Raw genomic sequence first — 19,142 nt, forward strand, 5'->3', positions numbered from 1 at the left:
TCTTCGTCCTACTGATGAGTAATTGGTTCCATTTCAATGGAACAGAGCATCGAGCTGTAATAATTCAGGGGAAGGGATGGTCATGTGTGCCAGTTTAGGTTATAATTGCAGACATCCGGGCTTACGCAGAGTTTACTGCTCACAATTCCTCAAGTAACCAATACCATTTTATTTGACATCTTAAAGCATTGTGTTCAGTTTTGTTCACCATGTTATAGGAAAGATGTTGTCAAGTTGGAAAGGGTGGCAGCGAGGATTTACGAGGATGTTGCCAGGACTCAAGGGCCTGAGTTACAGGGAGATGTTGAGCAGGCTGGGATATGGGGTGATCTTATAGAAGAGTAGAAAACCATGAGAGGAATAGATCGGGTGCGCAATCTTTTGCCCAGAGCAGACAGCCGAGGTTTAAGGTGAGGAGGGAAAGATTTAATCGAAACCTGAGGGGTAACTTTTTCTTTTACACAAAGGGTGGTGGGTGTATGGAACGAGCTGCCAGAGGAGGTAGTTGAGGCAGATACTGTCATGCTTAAGAAACAGTTAGACAGGTACATAGGATAGGTTTAGAGGGAAATGGGCCAAATGCAGGCAGGTGGGACTAGTGTAGACGAGGCATGTTAGTCGGAGTGGGCAGGTTGGGCTGAAGGGCCTTGGTTCCAAGCTGATTCTCTGATTCTTATTGGTGATCAATACCATTTGAACATCTTTAAATCTTATGTACCAACTTCTTGCAGGAAATAACACTAACTGGGTGACCTCAATGTCCAGACCAGAAAGGTTCTGAGGAGATTGTGTAGGGAAAGTTACTTCCAATGGAGTCTTTGAGACATGCAGTAGAGACAGGGCATTATCTGCACCAAAGTTATATTGGTATAAATAGCAGAAAAAATTATTGGACTCATCTGATGTCATTGAGCCATTTTATTTTGTTGTACATTTTGTACATGTACTCTGGATCTCGATTCCCCTACTCTGGGCAAAAGATTCTGTGCATTTGCCCGATCTATTCCTCTCATGACCATACACCTTATAAGATTACCCCTCATCCTTCTGCATTCCAAGGAATAAAGTTTCAGCCTGTTCAACCTCTCGCTATAGCTCAGACCCTCGAGTCCTGGCAACAGCCTCGTAACTCTTCTCTGCACACTTTCCTGCTTGATAACATCTTTCCTAAGACATGGTGACCAAAACTGAATACAATGCTATAAATGTGGCCTCACCAATATCTTATACAACTGCAACAAGACCTCACAACTTCTATACGCAATGCCCCGACTGATCACTAAGGTTTTCAATATCTCTAAAAGAAGAAAAATAATCACATTTAGTGAAAGTTACCTGACATTTCTAAACACTGACAGCAGAGGTCAGCAGAGAGGCACTATCTCATATACTAAGCAGGGCAATTAATTAACTATTGATCTATTAAAATTTAACAGGATTGGTCAAAACTGGAGGAGCGCTCAAAGTATAGGGAAGAGTGCCATGTTTATTCATTAATAATTGAGTTTTGTAGAGTTCAAAGCAGTATTTTAATATTTTTAATTAAAAAGGGTCGCGACCTGAAACGTCGTATCTCCAGAGATGCTATCTGACCCGCTAAGTTATGCCAGCAATTTGTGTTTCATTTAAGAATTAATTACAAAGCTTTGAATATCTAGGAGAATCCATGATTGGGACCTGCTCAACTTTTCACAATGAATGAAAGAATGTGTAAAAATATGCTGCGGTTCTTTCAAAAAGACTTGGGCATAGAGTCATACACACAGAAACAGTGCCTTCAGCCCAACTTATCCATGCCAACCAAGGTGACCCATCTACGCTAGTCCATAAATGGGCCATCTTCCCCAGCCAACAATTGGCCATTTTGGGTTCCACCCTTCCTGAGGTCACCTGTTGCCAGCCCCGATTTGTTCTGGCTTTTTCTCGCCTCCAGTTTATTTCCCCCACATCTACTTTCAGTCTGAAAAGGAGGGTCCCGACCCTAAATGTTGCCTATTCTTCTTCTCAAGAGGTGCTGCCTGGCCCGCTGAGTTTCACCGGCATTTTGTGTCTATCTATGGCATAAACCAGCATCGGCAGCTCCTTCCTAAACAATAAACCTTCATTACTGTGACAAAGAAAGCTCTATGATTCTCTACGACTTACAAGAAAATTTAGCTCTCATCAAGAAATTCAGTTTCTACTTTGCAAAAGCAAATCTCATAGTTTGCATAAAAGCTTTCAAAATGATAATTTAGGTGGCTGACAATCTCATTTAGATCCCCGCCCTAGTGATATGACAATAGACAATAGACAATAGACAATAGACAATAGGTGCAGGAGTAGGCCATTCAGCCCTTCGAGCCAGCACCGCCATTCAATGCGATCATGGCTGATCACTATCAATCAGTACCCCGTTCCTGCCTTCTCCCCATACCCCCTCACTCCGCTATCCTTAAGAGCTCTATCCAGCTCTCTCTTGAAAGCATCCAACGAACTGGCCTCCACTGCCTTCTGAGGCAGAGAATTCCACACCTTCACCACCCTCTGACTGAAAAAGTTCTTCCTCATCTCCGTTCTAAATGGCCTACCCCTTATTCTCAAACTGTGGCCCCTTGTTCTGGACTCCCCCAACATTGGGAACATGTTATCTGCCTCTAATGTGTCCAATCCCCTAATTATCTTATATGTTTCAATAAGATCCCCCCTCATCCTTCTAAATTCCAGTGTATACAAGCCCAATCGCTCCAGCCTTTCAACATACGACAGTCCCGCCATTCCGGGAATTAATCTAGTGAACCTACGCTGCACGCCCTCCATAGCAAGAATATCCTTCCTCAAATTTGGAGACCAAAACTGCACACAGTACTCCAGGTGCGGTCTCACCAGGGCCCGGTACAACTGTAGAAGGACCTCTTTGCTCCTATACTCAACTCCTCTTGTTACGAAGGCCAACATTCCATTGGCTTTCTTCACTGCCTGCTGAACCTGCATGCTTCCTTTCATTGACTGATGCACTAGGACACCCAGATCTCGTTGAACTCCCCCTCCTCCTAACTTGACACCATTCAGATAATAATCTGCCTTTCTATTCTTACTTCCAAAGTGAATAACCTCACACTTATCTACATTAAACTGCATCTGCCATGTATCCGCCCACTCACACAACCTGTCCAGGTCACCCTGCAGCCTTATTGCATCTTCCTCACAATTCACACTACCCCCCAACTTAGTATCATCTGCAAATTTGCTAATGGTACTTTTAATCCCTTCGTCTAAGTCATTAATGTATATCGTAAATAGCTGGGGTCCCAGCACCGAACCTTGCGGTACCCCACTGGTCACTGCCTGCCATTCCGAAAGGGACCCATTTATCCCCACTCTTTGCTTTCTGTCTGTTAACCAATTTTCTATCCATGTCAGTACCCTACCCCCAATACCATGTGCCCTAATTTTGCCCACTAATCTCCTATGTGGGACCTTGTCGAAGGCTTTCTGAAAGTCGAGGTACACCACATCCACTGACTCTCCCTTGTCAATTTTCCTAGTTACATCCTCAAAAAATTCCAGTAGATTTGTCAAGCATGATTTCCCCTTCGTAAATCCATGCTGACTCGGAACGATCCCGTTACTGCTATCCAAATGTTCAGCAATTTCGTCTTTTATAATTGACTCCAGCATTTTCCCCACCACTGATGTCAGACTAACTGGTCTATAATTACCCGTTTTCTCTCTCCCTCCTTTCTTAAAAAGTGGGATAACATTTGCTATTCTCCAATCCACAGGAACTGATCCTGAATCTATAGAACATTGAAAAATGATCTCCAATGCTTCCACTATTTCTAGAGCCACCTCCTTAAGTACTCTGGGATGCAGACCATCAGGCCCTGGGGATTTATCAGCCTTCAGTCCCATCAGTCTACCCAAAACCATTTCCTGCCTAATGTGGATTTCCTTCAGTTCCTCCATCACCCTAGGTTCTCCAGCCCCTAGAACATTTGGGAGATTGTGTGTATCTTCCTCAGTGAAGACAGATCCAAAGTAACGGTTTAACTCGTCTGCCATTTCTTTGTTCCCCATAATAAATTCCCCTGCTTCTGTCTTCAAGGGACCCACATTTGCCTTGACTATTTTTTTCCTCTTCACGTACCTAAAAAAACTTTTGCTATCCTCCTTTATATTATTGGCTAGTTTACCCTCGTACCTCATCTTTTCTCCTCGTATTGCCTTTTTAGTTAACTTTTGTTGCTCTTTAAAAGAGTCCCAATCCTCTGTCTTCCCACTCTTCTTTGCTATGTTATACTTCCTCTCCTTAATTTTTATGCTGTCCCTGACTTCCCTTGTCAGCCACAGGTGTCTCTTACTCCCCTTAGAGTCTTTCCACCTCTTTGGAATAAATTGATCCTGCAACCTCTGCATTATTCCCAGGAATACCTGCCATTGCTGTTCTACCGTCTTCCCTGCTAGGGCCTCCTTCCAATCAATTTTGGCCAGCTCCCGCCTCATGCCTCTGTAATCCCCTTTGCTATACTGTAATACCGACACTTCCGATTTTCCCTTCTGCCTTTCCATTTGCAGAGTAAAACTTATCATGTTGTGATCACTGCCTCCTAATGGCTCTTTTACCTCTAGTCCCCTTATCAGATCAGGATCATTACACAACACTAAATCCAGAATTGCCTTCTCCCTGGTAGGCTCCAGTACAAGCTGTTCTAAGAATCCATCTCGAAGGCACTCTACAAACTCTCTTTCCTGGGGTCCGTTTCCAACCTGATTTTCCCAGTCTACCTGCATGTTGAAATCTCCCATAACCACCGTAGCATTACATTTTTGACACGCCAATTTTATCTCCTGATTTAACTTGCACCCTAAGTCGAGGCTACTGTTTGGGGGCCTATAGATAACTCCCATTAGGGTCTTTTTACCCTTACAATTTCTCATTTCTATCCATACTGATTCAACATCTCCTGATATGACTGGGATAATATGGGATGCAAGGAGGTTAAACACCAGAAAAGGGTAAAGGCAGGTGGGAGCAGGTGACTAGGGAACTGCAGGTGTTCACAAAATACAAACTGAAAGTTGACGTATTTGTCTGTATTTCTTAACAGAAAAACACTCGATTTTGACAAGCAATGATATGAGCTGAAAAGAAAGCAGAACCGAACCAAACATCGCACCAGAGTAATTCTGGTCAGAGTCACAATGTACGTGAAGTGTTGCAAAGCTGTGCTCTTGAATTAAAACACAAAGTGCTGGAGAAGCTCAGCAGGTCAGGCAGCACCTGTGGAGGGAATGGACAGGCGACGTTTTGGGTCAGGACCCTTCTTCAGGCTGAAACATTGCCTGTCCATTCCCTCCAAAGCTTCTGTCTGACCTGCTGAGTTACTTCAACACGTTGTGTCCTATTGTGCATGAACCAACATAGGCAGTTCCTTGTTCCTACAAGTTAGAAACACTATGGCTTTACTTCCCACTTTGACACTAAGTCAGCCACATCGTCTAATTGTTTTGATTATTAAACACAGGTATTCAAGCATTCAAGGGTTAACATATGATGAGCATTTGAAGACTGGGCGTGTACACACTGGAGTTTAAAAGGATGAGGGGGGACCTTATCGAAACTTACCGAATAGTGAAAGGCCTGTATAGAGTGAATGTGGAGAGGATGTTTTCACTAGTGGGAGAGTCTAGGGATAGAAGCCATAGCCTCAGATTAAAAAGACGAGGAATAAATGTTTTTAATCAGAGGAAATCCGTGGAATTCATTGCCACAGACGGCTGTGGATGCCAAGTACATGGATATTTTTAAGGCAGAGATCGACAGATTCTTAATTAGTAAGGGTGTCAGAGGTTATGGGGTGAAAGCAGAGGAATAGGGTTAAGAATGAAATCTAGGTTAGATCAGCCATGGTTAAATGGTGGATTAAACTTGATGGGCCGAATGGCCTAATTCTGCTCCTAAGACTTATGAACTTATACTTCTCTGGACATTCGATATGTCACGTCAAAGTGATGAACTAAATTTACAGGAAAAACTGCAGAGGTAAATAGCAGAATGAGGAGGATACAAACAAAAAAATAATAAATCCCAGTCCACAAAGAATAAACCAGAGCACGTTCTCACACCATTGTCACCCACTACCTTCGGTGTGTTGGGATATTTGCCTTCGTATTGATAAAACCAACCAATTGCTGAGAATAAAAGATGATAAACGCAGTTAGGATAATGAACGAGGATGCAGCGGCTCACCCACCAATATTGCTGTGATACAACTCTTCACGAGGTAGCCAGACTGACAGCAGAGAATCAGTTACTGGGAAAGAAAGTTCCCAGTTATGCAATGCTGAACACATGTTTACCTGCAATGTTTCTTGTGCATCAAAACATCTTAACATTCTCGTCAAGTCAAGTCAATTTTATTTGTATAGCACATTTAAAAACAACCCACGTTGACCAAAGTGCTGTACATCAGTGCAGGTACTAAAAAAGAACATACAATGGCACACAACCTTCTACCTGCATTCAACCTGCAAATATTTGTGCATTTTAATAACTTAACTTTTTACCTGCAATCTATTGTACATCTTTTCACTTTAACTTTTTACCTGCAATCTATTGTACATCTTTTCACTTTAACCTTTTACCTGCAACCTATTGTACATCTTTTCACTTTAACTTTTTACTTGCAATCTATTGTACATCTTTTCACTTTAGCTTTTTATCTGCAACCTATTGTGCATCTTTTCATCACTTTTCTTCATACACAGAATGTTTTAATTGTCTCACTTTTTGAAATTACTTTGAGCTAAATATCGGTGAAATTCTGCATGATAACGTCTTTACGTTGATGCCTACAACTCTCTCGGTGAGAGTTCTTTGCAATTGGAATCTTGCTTGGCGGTGGTGGATTCCATGGTGGAGATCAGTCAGGAAATCACCTGGGGAAGTGGACAACTGGCACTTTCACATACCGGCAAGCATGTGTGAGAATCCCAAGCTTGGAGGCACTTCTGTACCAGAATTCCAACATTTCTGGGTATTATGCTGGCACTTTTAAATGTAGAACTGTACAGCTCAGGAACAATGTCTGTGCCGAACATGATGCCAAGTTCAACTGATCTCATCTGCCTGTACATGATCTATGTCCATCCATTCCCTGCACTTCCGCATGCCTTTCTAAAAGCCTCTTAAATGCCACGATCGTATCTGCCTCCACCGTCACCCCTGGCAGCGTGTTCCAGGCCCCCCACCACTCTCTGTGTAAAAAACTTGCCCCACACATCTCCATTAAACCCCCCCCCCATACCTTATACTGTAGCTATGCCCTATAGTGTTGGATATTTCCACGCTGGGAAAAAGGTTCTGATTATCGACTCTCTTAGGCCTCTCATAATTTTACATTGTTCTATCAAGTCTCCCTGAACTCTGACGCTCCAGAGAAAATAATCCAAGTCTGTGCAAACTCTCCCTGTAATTAATACCCTCTAATCCAGGCATCATTCTGGTAAACCTCCTCTGTATCCTCTCCAAAGCCTCCACATCTTTCCTGCAATGGGGCGACCGGAACTGCAAATAATACTCCAAATGACCTTTTTTTGAATGTTGAGGTCCATGCTTTGAAAACTATGACGAAACTTCAGATTGCAAATTCAATTATGATTGTCACATTGTGAGAAGGTCTTATCATATTTGTAAGCAGAGAATTAATACACATTCATGGACATTTGTGATCCCTGGAAGATAGTAATGAATTTTGCCAGAGAAATTCTGTGTAAGAAAGCAGCGGGCCAGGCAGCATTTATGGAGAGAATGGATAGACGATGCTTCAGGTCGGGACCCTTCTTCAGTCTATCCAATCCCTCCACAGATGCTGCTTAACCCGCTGAGTTCCTTTGTGTTCTGATCAAGATTCCAGTGTCTGCTGCCTCTTGGGTCTCCGAATGAGAAATATTAGTTTCATACAATAGTGTTAGTAATTGAACATAACATAGAAACATAGAAAATAGGAGCAGCAGTAGACCATTCGGCCCTTCGAGACAGCACCGTCATTCAATATGATCATGGCTGATCATCCAGAATCAGTACCCTGTCATTGGTCAGGGCAAAACAGAATTGGGGGACATGAACATTGAAGTGTGGTTTGGTGAGTCTGTCACACACACCATCCCAACTTAACCTAACACTCCTTTTTGATTGCCAGGTGGAATTTATGAGTACAGCCCTCAGCTATGAAATTATCCACCAAACCTGATCCTTTATCAATTCCCCAGCTTGTTCTGTCAATTCATCCGCTGTTAATTGAGTGTGGTCGTCGGTCGTTGTGTCTTCTGGGAAAGAAAGGTAAAGGAAGGGCAAGAACAAGACTTGGTTCAGCACATACATTTCTCTCCTTCTAAGACAAAGGTGACCTGAGAAAGGTCACAGAACTGTGCATGGCAGATCACTTTGATGTTGGAGCTCATTTCTAATCCGAGAAAGCACTGATTGATCCAACACCCCATAAACCCCACTAGGGCCCAGCTGTTATCCGAGAAAGCACTGATTGATCCAACACCCCATAAACCCCACTAGGGCCCAGCTGTTATCAGGCAACTGAACCATCCTATCACCAACTACAGAGCAGTCCTGACCCTTGGAGACCACCGGACTATCTTTAATCGGACTTTTACTGGACTTTATCTTGCACTAAACATTATGCCTTATCCTGTATCTGTACATTGTGGACAGCTTGATCGTAATCATGTAGTCTTTCCGCTGACTGGATAGCGCGCAATTAAAAGCTTTTCATGTGCCTCGGTATTGTGACAAAAATAAACGAAACTAAACAATAACAATATTTCTACCCTCTATTTTCTCTGCAAGTATTAGTCCTAATGTAAGATAGAGGTCATTTTTTGAGAACTGATTATCCATCAACTAATGATTTTGAGAAACCAAGATTGGCAAAACATCTGACATGTTTCATTGTACTTATTGCAAGAAATTGAATTTAAAACGTGAATGAATGTTTAACCCTTTTTAGGTGTTTCGATAATATTTTTATCTTTAAAATGTTCAGTAAATTAAGCTCTCTGTATGTACGTAATTTCTTGTCTAGTTTTCTTTGTGTTAATGCCTATGGTTGAGAGTCAGGTACTTGAGGCGAGAAATTCTTTGCTGCAATAAAAGGCAAGTTAAATCAGGAGTCCTCAGCAGTTCAGAGGAGACCGGCTGTCAAAGATGACAAGGACAATCTACACGTGACTCCTACCGCCCTCCCCCACCCCACTGCATCCCACAACTTGAGGTGGCGCAGTGGTACGTTTGCTACCTTACAGCGCCAGAGACCTGGGTTCGATCCTGACTATGCATGCTGTCTGTATGAGTTTGCACGTTCTCCCCGTGACCACGTGGGTTTTCTCCGGGTGCTCCGGTTTCCTCCCACACTCCAAAGATGTACAGGTCTGTAGGTTAATTGGCTTCGGTAAAGATTGTAAATTGTTCTCAGTGTGTAGGATAGTGCACGGGTTTCGCTGGTTGGCATGGACTCGGTGGACCGAAGGGCATATTTCCATGCTGTATCTCTAAAGACTAAAGCCTAATTTAGTTCACAGCAAAAAATGAACACGCACCGTGAGTTTGGAAGGGAAAACAGATGCAACTTGACACCCATTCTGACCTCTCTTTGGTCAAGCTGGTTCTGCAAATTATTTTATATAATCTAAAAATACTAAGATTTATGAGCTTCAATTTGGCCTTGAAAAATACCCCAGAAACCAAACTAATCTCAGACGTGTTCAGTAACGTGATTTTTGCATTCCACTTTTTTCTTCCTTATTCCCTAGTGAAGATTGCAGACTGTTCTTCAACTGAAAGCCGTAAATTGAGGCAATCTTGTTGATTTACAGCCGTCTAATTCACTACCTGACAAGACTTCTAAATGTGTCATTCACTGTCTGAAGTCTCATAAACCAGTTGTTAGATTTTCTCCAAATTCGCAAAATCTTTCAAATTTCTTGCAACATTGGCAAATATGTAATTGAACAACTTTTAGATTGTGTTTTAGTTACTAGAAGCTGATAATGATTCATTTAATTTAATTTAGTTTAGAGATGCAGTGTGCAAACAGTCCCTTCGGCCCACCGAGCCTGTGCAGACCACCAATCACCCATACACTATATATGAACTACGGTAGTCCATAAATTCAATCTATTCGGCACACTAGGGGCAATTTACTGAAGACAATGAACTAAGAAAGCTGCACGTCTTTGGATTGAGGCAGAAAATGGGAGCACCTGGAGGAAATCCATACAGTCACAGGGAGAACGTGCAAACTCTGCATAGAAAGTACCTGTAGTCAGATCAAGCCAAGGTCTCTCTGCTGTAAGGCAGCAACTCTGCCGCTGTGTCACTGTGCCACACATCTGTGCCACTGTGCCATCTTTTACATCAGGATATAAGTTTGATTCTCCAAGTTTAAATCAATTTAAGACACATCAAAAAAATGTATTGGCGATAAACTTGTGATAAATGTAGTGTTTGTTAGTTTAATTTAGAGTAACAAAATGGAAACAGGCCCTTCGGCCCACTGTGTCCACACTGACCATCGATCGCCCGTTCACACTAGTTCTCAGTTATCCCACTTTCGCATCCTGTCCTTACACACTAAGGGCAATTTTATATTTTTCACATGTCTTTGGATTGTGGGATGAAACTGGAGAAAACCCACGTGATCACATGGAAAACGGGTAAATTCCACACATAGGCACCACCCGAGGTGAGGATTGGACCTGGGTCTCTGGCGTGCGAGGCAGCAACTCTACCAGCAGCGCCATTCCAAGTTTCTTTAAGCAACAAGGTATCTTACTTTTACTTTCCGGCGGAGGATGTGGAATTACATCAGCTCCTGTGGACATTAGACCTCTGGGTTGTTCCCGTCCCCGTTCCCGTTCTCCCCAGTCTTCATCCCATTCCTTCTTGAACTTCTGTTCTTGCACTTCAATCCTGCAGGCAACACAAATCACAATACTCCATACACAGTGGAAAAATCATTCTTGTGTTCTACACAGCCTCAAGTTTCTTCACCTTCAATGGCACGGAGAAAGATCCTGACACAAGAAATGTCAACAAATGGAATGGTTGTGACATTATCCAAGTGAATCCTTGAAATGAACCTAATGAAAGAACCCAGTGGCGTTTAAGAGGTTTTTGGACAGGCACATGGATATGCAGGGAATGGCGGGATATGGATCATGTGCAGGCAAAACAAATGGTGGAATGCCAAAGGTTTCGGGGACACCTGATAGAAGCATATAAAATTATGAGAGACATAGATAGGGTAGACAGTCGGAAACGTTATCCCCAGGGTGGAAATATCAAAATATTAAAGCTAAATCTAGCTTTAAGGTGGAAGAAGCAAAGTTTAAAGGTGACCTCGTGGGTTTCCTCTGGGTGCTCCGGTTTGCTCCCACATCCCAAAGACGTGTGGATTTGAAGGTTAATTGGCCTGTTAATTGACATGTGTCTGAAGAAGGGTCTCGACCCGAAACGTCACCCATTCCTTCTCTCCCGAGATGCTGCCTGACCTGCTGAGTTACTCCAGCATTTTGTGAATAAATGGATTTGAAGGTTAATTGGCCTGTTTAAATTGCCTCCAGTGTGTATACTCAGACAAGGCTCTAAAGGGCATTTGAGAAAATAAATACCATTCAAAAAATGGTGATGAAATTTTTTGAAGAAGAAGTGGGAAGAACCAGTAACACAACCATAACTAAATTTATTATTTTTAATTAAAATGTTGTGGCGGCTCCCAAGGGTCGGGCCATACCACTACCGACCCCTCAGCACGGGAATGGACCAGTCCAGGGGGGCGGTCCGGTACTACGTATATAAGGACAAGGTTTTGGGCGCAAAGCCATTCCAGCAGACTTGACCGGTGTGATAACTGAGGAATAATAAAACAGAACGTCCCGAAATACCCGGTTTCTCGCCTTTATTTCGGGCCTCTTCCGACGCGCCACAATGTCAAATAAAATTTTGACTCCAGACTTTAGATTTCAGAGACACAGCGCAAAAGCAGGCCCTCCGGTCCACCGAGTCAGCTGTGACCAGCGATGACTCCATACACTAACCTACATGCACCAGGGATAATTTTACAATTTACTGAAGCCAATTTACCTACAAACCTGTATGTTTTTGGAGTATAGGAGAAAACCGGAGCAGCCGTAGAAAGCTCACACGGTCAAAGGGAGAACGTGCAAACTCCGTACAGACAGCATCCGTAATCAGGATCAGACCCCGGGTCTCTGGCGCTGTAAGGCAGCAAATTTACCGTTGTGCCATTGTGCCACCCCGACTACCTGGGAGTCCACATCAAAGAGGATCTGACATGGACAACACACATTGCCGCACTGGTGGGTAAGGCAAGGCAGCGCCTTTACCACCTCAGACAGCTGAGGAAATTCAGTGTCTCTGAGGATCCTTCAATGCTTCTACTCTGGGGCGGTAGAGAGCATCCTGTCCAGCAACATCACAGTCTGGTTTGGGAACAGCACTGCCCAGGACAGGATAGCCCTGCAGAGAGTAGTGCGTTCGGCAGAACGCACCATGGGAACTACACTTGCCCCCCTGCAGGACCTATACATCAGGAGGTGCAGATCAAGAGCAAGCAAGATTATGGGGGACCCCTACCACCCCAGCAACGGACTGTTCCAGCTGCTACGATCAGGCAAACGCCTCCGTTGTCACGCTGTGAAAACGGAGAGGATGAGACGGAGTTTCTTCCCACAGGCCATCAGGACTGTTAACTATTAAATCTCCAGGAACTAAATTTTTTTCTGTATTAATTTTAATTTTTATGCTGTAATTGTAATTTTTTGCACAATCCGCAGGCATTGCCACTTTCATTTCACTGTACATCTTGTATGACTTGACTTGACTAAAAGCAAACTTGACTTGACTAAAAGCAAACATGACACAGGCCATAAAATATAGGAAGTTATTCAAAACTAAGTTGGAAGTTTTGATAATTTAAAAAGTAAAATCCAAAATAACCATAAAAATCAAATGTTGATCCTCTGCTCTAATCAGTCTGTAAGAAGGGGTCCGACCCAAAACATCGCATCCATTCCCTCCACAGTTGCTGCCTGACCCACTGAGATCCTCCAGCACCTTGTGTTTAGCTCAAGATTCCAGCATCTGCAGTACCTTGCATTTCCATCTCTCTGCCTAATCTAATGGTGTGTACCTGCAGTATTAGGTTACATGTGATTGTAGAACTGGGGTTGAGAGGGAAAGATAGATCAGCCATGATTGAATGGCGGAGTAGACTTGATGGGCAGAATGGCCTAATTCTGCTCCTATAACTTATGAACCACACAGTAACAGGTTACATAGGTCTCTGGCTTGTGAAAGACAGATCACAAATTACATCTAAACACCTTTACCATCAGCATTTTAGACTAAGAACATTTCACATGAAAGTAACACAGCTATGACAAAATATATTATTTTTAATTAAAGTGACAAATAAACTTTTGATTCTACTAAAACCAAACATGACACAGGCCTTAAATAGAGGAAATTATTTAAAACTTAGTTGGAAATGTCTATATTTTAAAAAATTAATATCCAAATGTGTCATTAATTGAAAGGATTCAACCATAATGCACAAAACACTGGGGATCTCATTGAAACTTACCGAATAGTGAATGGCCTAGAATTAGTGAATGTGGAGAGGATGTTTCCACTAGTGGGAGAGTCTAGAACTAGAGGCCACAGCCTCAGAATAAAAGAAAATTCCTTTAGAAAGGAAATGAGGAGGGATTTCTTTAATCAGAGGGTGTTGAATCTGTGGAATTCATTGCCAGTTGAATCTGTGGAATTAATTGCCAGATCTGTGGAGGCCAAATCAATGGATATTTTTTAAGTGGAGATGGATAGATTTTTGATTAGTACGGGTGTCAGGGGTTAGAAGGCAGGAGAATGGGGTTGAGTGGGAAAGACAGGTCAGCCATGATTGAACGGTGGAGTAGACTTGATGGGCCAAATGGCCTAATTCTGCTCCAGGAACTTAAGAACTATGAACACTTACTGCTCAATTTCTTTTTGAAATCTCTCTTGTTCTTCTGCAGTTTTCTGTGTTATCTCCAACTTCCTTCTAAAATACGAAAAATTGTTTTAAAAGTACAGCATTTTCAAATACAAATGCAAGATTAACAGCTGTGCTTTGTATAATCCATGCAACAGCTTCTTAAAACCTAGAGCAGTACAGTGCAGGAACAGGCCCTTCAGCCCACAATGTCAGTGCTGAGCATGATTTCAAGGCAAACTAGCCTCCTCTGCCTGTATAAGATCCATCCCTGGCCTTTCCATGTGCCCATCTAAAAGGTGCCTCTTAAACACCACTATCATATCTGCCTCCACCACTACCCCTGGCAGCACGTTCCAGGCACGTTCCATGCAAACAGGCCCTTCCCCCCCATGAGTCCATGCCGAGACATCACACTTTCTGTGTCATTCACTCCCTATACACTAGGGGAGGGCTAATTAGACCACAAAACCCCCACGTCTTTGGGATGTGGGAGTAAACCAGAGTACAGAAAGAAAACCCACGATGCACAGCGAGAACGTGCAAACTCCACACACAGACACCATCCGTAGTCAGGATCGAACCCGGGTCTCTGGTACCGTGAGGCAGCGGCCCTACCAGCTGCACCGTTGTGTTCTCTGTTCAGGATGATACAAAACCCTATGATATTAACAGTAAAAATCATTAGGCATCCCCGTTATTTTGACCAATTGGAACGACACAATGGCGCTGCTGGTAGAGTTGCTGCCTCACACGCCAGTGACTCAGATTCACTAGAACGCATTGTTGCCTATTAATCACACAGCTGTTTGTGGTATCCTGTGGCATATACTAGATTTATATAGAGAAGGGAATAGCCCAGAGTAGGGGAATCGAGAACCAGAGAACATAGGTTTAAGGTGAGGAGGTGTGGGGGGGGGGGGGGAAGGAAGATTCAATAGAAACCTGGGGTTGACTTTTTTTACACAAAGGGTGTTGGGTGTATGGAACAAGCTGCCAGAAGAGGTAGTTGAGGCAGGTAATATCACAACGTTTAAGAAATATTTGGACAGATAAATGGATTGCTTAGATTTAGAAGGGTATGGGCCAAATGCTGGCAGGTGGGACTAGTGAAGATGGGACTAGTGAAGATGGGACATGTTGTCGATGTTGCCAAGTTGGGCTGAAGGGCCTGTTTCCACGCTGTATGACTCTATGACTCTCTAAATGTCAGTGGTGTATTGTGTATAATCAGCCATGATCACATCGAATGGTGGTGCTGTCTCGAAGGGCCGAATGGCCAACTCCTGCATCCATTGTCTATTCTCTATTGTCTCGGGATTTATTGGCATCTTGTGAAATTTGGGGGCCGAGATACCACAATAAAACCTGACCTTTTCTACGATTATGAGAAACAAAACCTAAAACCCAATATAGAAATTCACTAAAGAGGGCACAAAGTGCTGGAGTAACTAAGCAGGTCAGGCAGCATCTCTGGAGAATACGGATAGGACCCTACGTCAGACTTCTTCAGGTGAAAGGGCAACTCTTCTATCATCTCACACTTTTTGTCTTTTCATCTCTGGTTTTGTCCAACAATCTGTCTATCAATCCCCTCCCCCCCCCCCTACTCCACCCCTCACCTGTATCCACCTATCACTTAGGATAGACACAAAATGCTGGAGTAACTCAGTGAGACAGGCAGCATCTCTGGAGAGAAGTGATGTTTCGGGTTGAGACCCTTCTTCAGACAGTCTGAAGAAGGATCCTGACCCAAAACGTCACCTATTCATGTTCTCCAAGGATACTGCCTGACCCACTGAGTTGCTCCAGCACCTAGCGTCAATACAGTACCATTCACCCACTACTTTTCTTCTCAGGTATGGCAAGTCTTGCGCCATGTAGGAATGATAGCAACTGTGCGACCACACACACACATCGCAGTTCTAGGGTGCACCCTGTTGGCTTTTAAACTGTTGACTTCTTCCACCGATAAATGTATCGCAAAAGCATTTTGTTGCCTCGTTGGGAATTTAAAAGAAGATGAGATTATGAAAGGTACTTTGTAAACCAAACACATTCATAGCACATTGAACAGTACAGCAGGGGAGCAGGCCCTTCGGCCCACATCTGTGCCAACCTGCACCTAATCCACATCCCTCCATTCCTCACACATCCAATTTCGATTTATAACAATATAAACAAATGAAACTGTTGTACATTCGTTGCAAAATCTTTCTTGTAGAATACAATAGCATATTGATTTGTTATTTTTTGTAGTTAGATTAGGGTAGAATGGAATTGCCTGCTGTTAGAATGAAAAATTATTGGACTGAACGCAAGTGAAAAGGAAATGAGTCATCTAGATTTTCAGACAACCTGCCATCTGGCTTAGATGAGAGTTTGTCAAGAGCCTGACATCTCTCAAAGTTATTGAAAGCCGAACAGTTTGTATAACGCACTGAGGGAAAAGTGCTCTATTAGGAAACGAATGCTGACATTTCCTCTTCTGAATACACTCTGTTACGCCTTCATGATAGAAATCTGTCACCATATCCGTGGCACAGTGATGCAGCAGGTAGAGCCAGAAACTGTGAGGAGTTTGCACCTTCTCCATGTGACTGTGTGGAGTTTGCACGTTCTCCCTGTGAATGTGTGCAGTTTGCACGTTCCCTCTGTGACTGTGTGGAGTTTGCACGTTCCCTCTGTGACTGTGTGGAGTTTGCACATTCTCTCTGTGACTGTGTGGAGTTTGCACGTTCTCCCAGTGACTGAGGAGTTTGCACGTTCTCCCAGTGACTGTGAGGAGTTTGCACGTTCTCCCAGTGACTGTGTGGAGTTTGCAAGTTCTCCCTGCGACTGTGTGGAGTTTGCACGTTCCCTCTGTGACTGTGTGGAGTTTGCACATTCTCTCTGCGACTGTGTGGAGTTTGCACCTTCTCCCTGTGACTGTGTGCAGTTTGCACGTTCCCTCTGTGACTGTGTGGAGTTTGCACGTTCCCTCTGTGACTGTGTGGAGTTTGCACATTCTCTCTGTGACTGTGTGGAGTTTGCACGTTCTCCCAGTGACTGTGAGGAGTTTGCACGTTCTCCCAGTGACTGTGAGGAGTTTGCACGTTCTCCCTGTGACTGTGTGCAGTTTGCAAGTTCTCCCTGCGACTGTGTGGAGTTTGCACGTTCCCTCTGTGACTGTGTGGAGTTTGCACATTCTCTCTGCGACTGTGTGGAGTTTGCACCTTCTCCCTGTGACTGTGTGGAGTTTGCACATTCCCTCTGTGACTGTGTGGAGTTTGCACCTTCTCCCAGTGACTGTGTGGAGTTTGCACGTTCTCTCTGTCACTGTGTGGGTTTCATTAGATATCGGCGTGGAATTCCAGCTTGGGCATTTGGATTTAGAAACAAGGAATTGCAGATGTTGCTTTACAAAAACAGAAAGTGCCAGAGTAACTCAGCGGGTCAGGCAGCATCGCTGGAGAACATGGATGGGCGACGTTTCAGGTTGGGACCCTTCTCCTGTAGACACAGTGGTGCAGCTGGTAGAGCTGCTGCCTCACAGCGCCAGAGACCCGGGTTCGATCCTGACTACGTTGCTGTCTGTGTGGAGTTTGCACATTCTCCCTGTGACTGTGTGACTTTCCTCCAGGTGCTCCATTTTCCTCCCACATCCCGAAGAGGTGCAGGTTTGTGAGTTAATTGGCCTCTGTAAGATTGCCCCTAGAGTGCAGGGAGCGGATGAGATAGTGGGATAGTGTGAACAGGCAATTGCTGTTCGGCTTGGACTCGACGGGCCAAAAGGCCCGTTTCCATGCTACATCTTTCATAGAGTCTTACAACATTAAAACAAGCCCTTTGGCCCAACTTACCCACACTGACCAACATGCCCCATTTACACTAGTCCCACCTGTCTGCATTTGGCCTACATCCCTAGCCATGTACCTGACCAAATGCTTTTTAAACGTTGTGATACGTTGCATTCAACTTGAGAAAGAGCGTGATGTAAAAATGATGCAGTTTGCTAATTATGTAGCATTCAGTTTGAAAAAGGGCATAATGTATAAAATTGCTTCTATTGTTAAAGATAAAGCAGCAAATGTAGAGGGGTCAGCTTACTGCCTCTCTTTCTCTAGTTGTTCCTTCACAATCTTGTTGGTTTCAATCGCAACCCTTTTCTGCTGCATTAACTCCTGCCGTTCCCTTTCATGGCGGTAATATTCATTCATTCGTTCTTCTTCGGACTGGAATAGTTCTTTACCCTGAATTGAACGGAGAAACGAAACGTCAACCTGGTTTTAACCTATGCGCCCGCACGTTTTTGGGATGTGGGAGGGAAGTGGAGCACCCAGAGAAGGCAGCGGATCTAACACAACACCACCGGGCCTCCCTACCATACACGACTACAATCTAGTCAAACTCAAGTGCAATAGTTGGAGCAAAGGGGAAGACACAGAGTGCAGAATATAGTTCTCAGCATTGTAACGCATCAGTTCCAGAGACAAAGTCCAATGTCCACAATGGGGTGGTGAAGCGGACAATACCCTGGCTTATGGAAGGACCGTTCAGAAGCCTGATAACAGAGGGGAAGAAACTGTTCCTGAATCTGGTGCTGGTGCTTTCAAGCTTCGGTATCTTCTGCCTTTCACTAAAACCCCAAACAAAACCTTTAAAAGCAACCATTCTCTCATTCTCAAAATGTCCAATACTTACCGCACCAGTGAGAACAACAAGCGTTAGGCTCCTGCTACTTTTCAATATTTGGACTGCCTGGAAAAGAAATAAAGATATATAAATCATTGCAAAACAAGCCTTTGCCACAAGATGAAAACCCAATGATTAATCCATCTGTTCAATATAGATCAGGTAATTTACAGGATAGCATGAGTTCCATCAGGGAGACACTGCGGATGTTTAGTTTAGTTTAGTTTAGAGATACAGCGTGGAAACAGGCCCTTCGGCCCACCAAGTCCGTGCCGACAAGCGATCCCCGTACACTAGCACTATCCTACACACGCTAGGGACAATTTACAATTTTTTTTGACCAAAGCCAATCAACCTACAATAGAATGTGGGAAGAAACTGGAGCTCCTGGGTAACACCCACGTGGTCACAGGCAGA

General features: G+C 43.7%; 1 protein-coding gene across 1 annotated transcript in view; it reads right to left on the reverse strand.

The window, feature by feature from the left end:
- ush1c (Usher syndrome 1C) overlaps window positions 1-19,142 on the reverse strand; it is an 86,870-nt gene that overhangs the window by 41,974 nt on the left and 25,754 nt on the right. Inside the window, exons 11-15 of the mRNA XM_078414904.1 lie at window positions 18,735-18,791; window positions 18,141-18,283; window positions 14,055-14,120; window positions 10,830-10,966; window positions 6,125-6,174 (exon numbers count right to left, since the gene is read on the reverse strand). Coding sequence (XP_078271030.1) covers window positions 6,125-6,174; window positions 10,830-10,966; window positions 14,055-14,120; window positions 18,141-18,283; window positions 18,735-18,791 — 453 coding nt within the window. The remainder of the gene's footprint in view (window positions 1-6,124; window positions 6,175-10,829; window positions 10,967-14,054; window positions 14,121-18,140; window positions 18,284-18,734; window positions 18,792-19,142) is intronic.

The sequence above is a fragment of the Rhinoraja longicauda genome, chromosome 18, assembly GCF_053455715.1.
Source record: "Rhinoraja longicauda isolate Sanriku21f chromosome 18, sRhiLon1.1, whole genome shotgun sequence".
Classification (NCBI taxonomy): domain Eukaryota; kingdom Metazoa; phylum Chordata; class Chondrichthyes; order Rajiformes; family Arhynchobatidae; genus Rhinoraja; species Rhinoraja longicauda.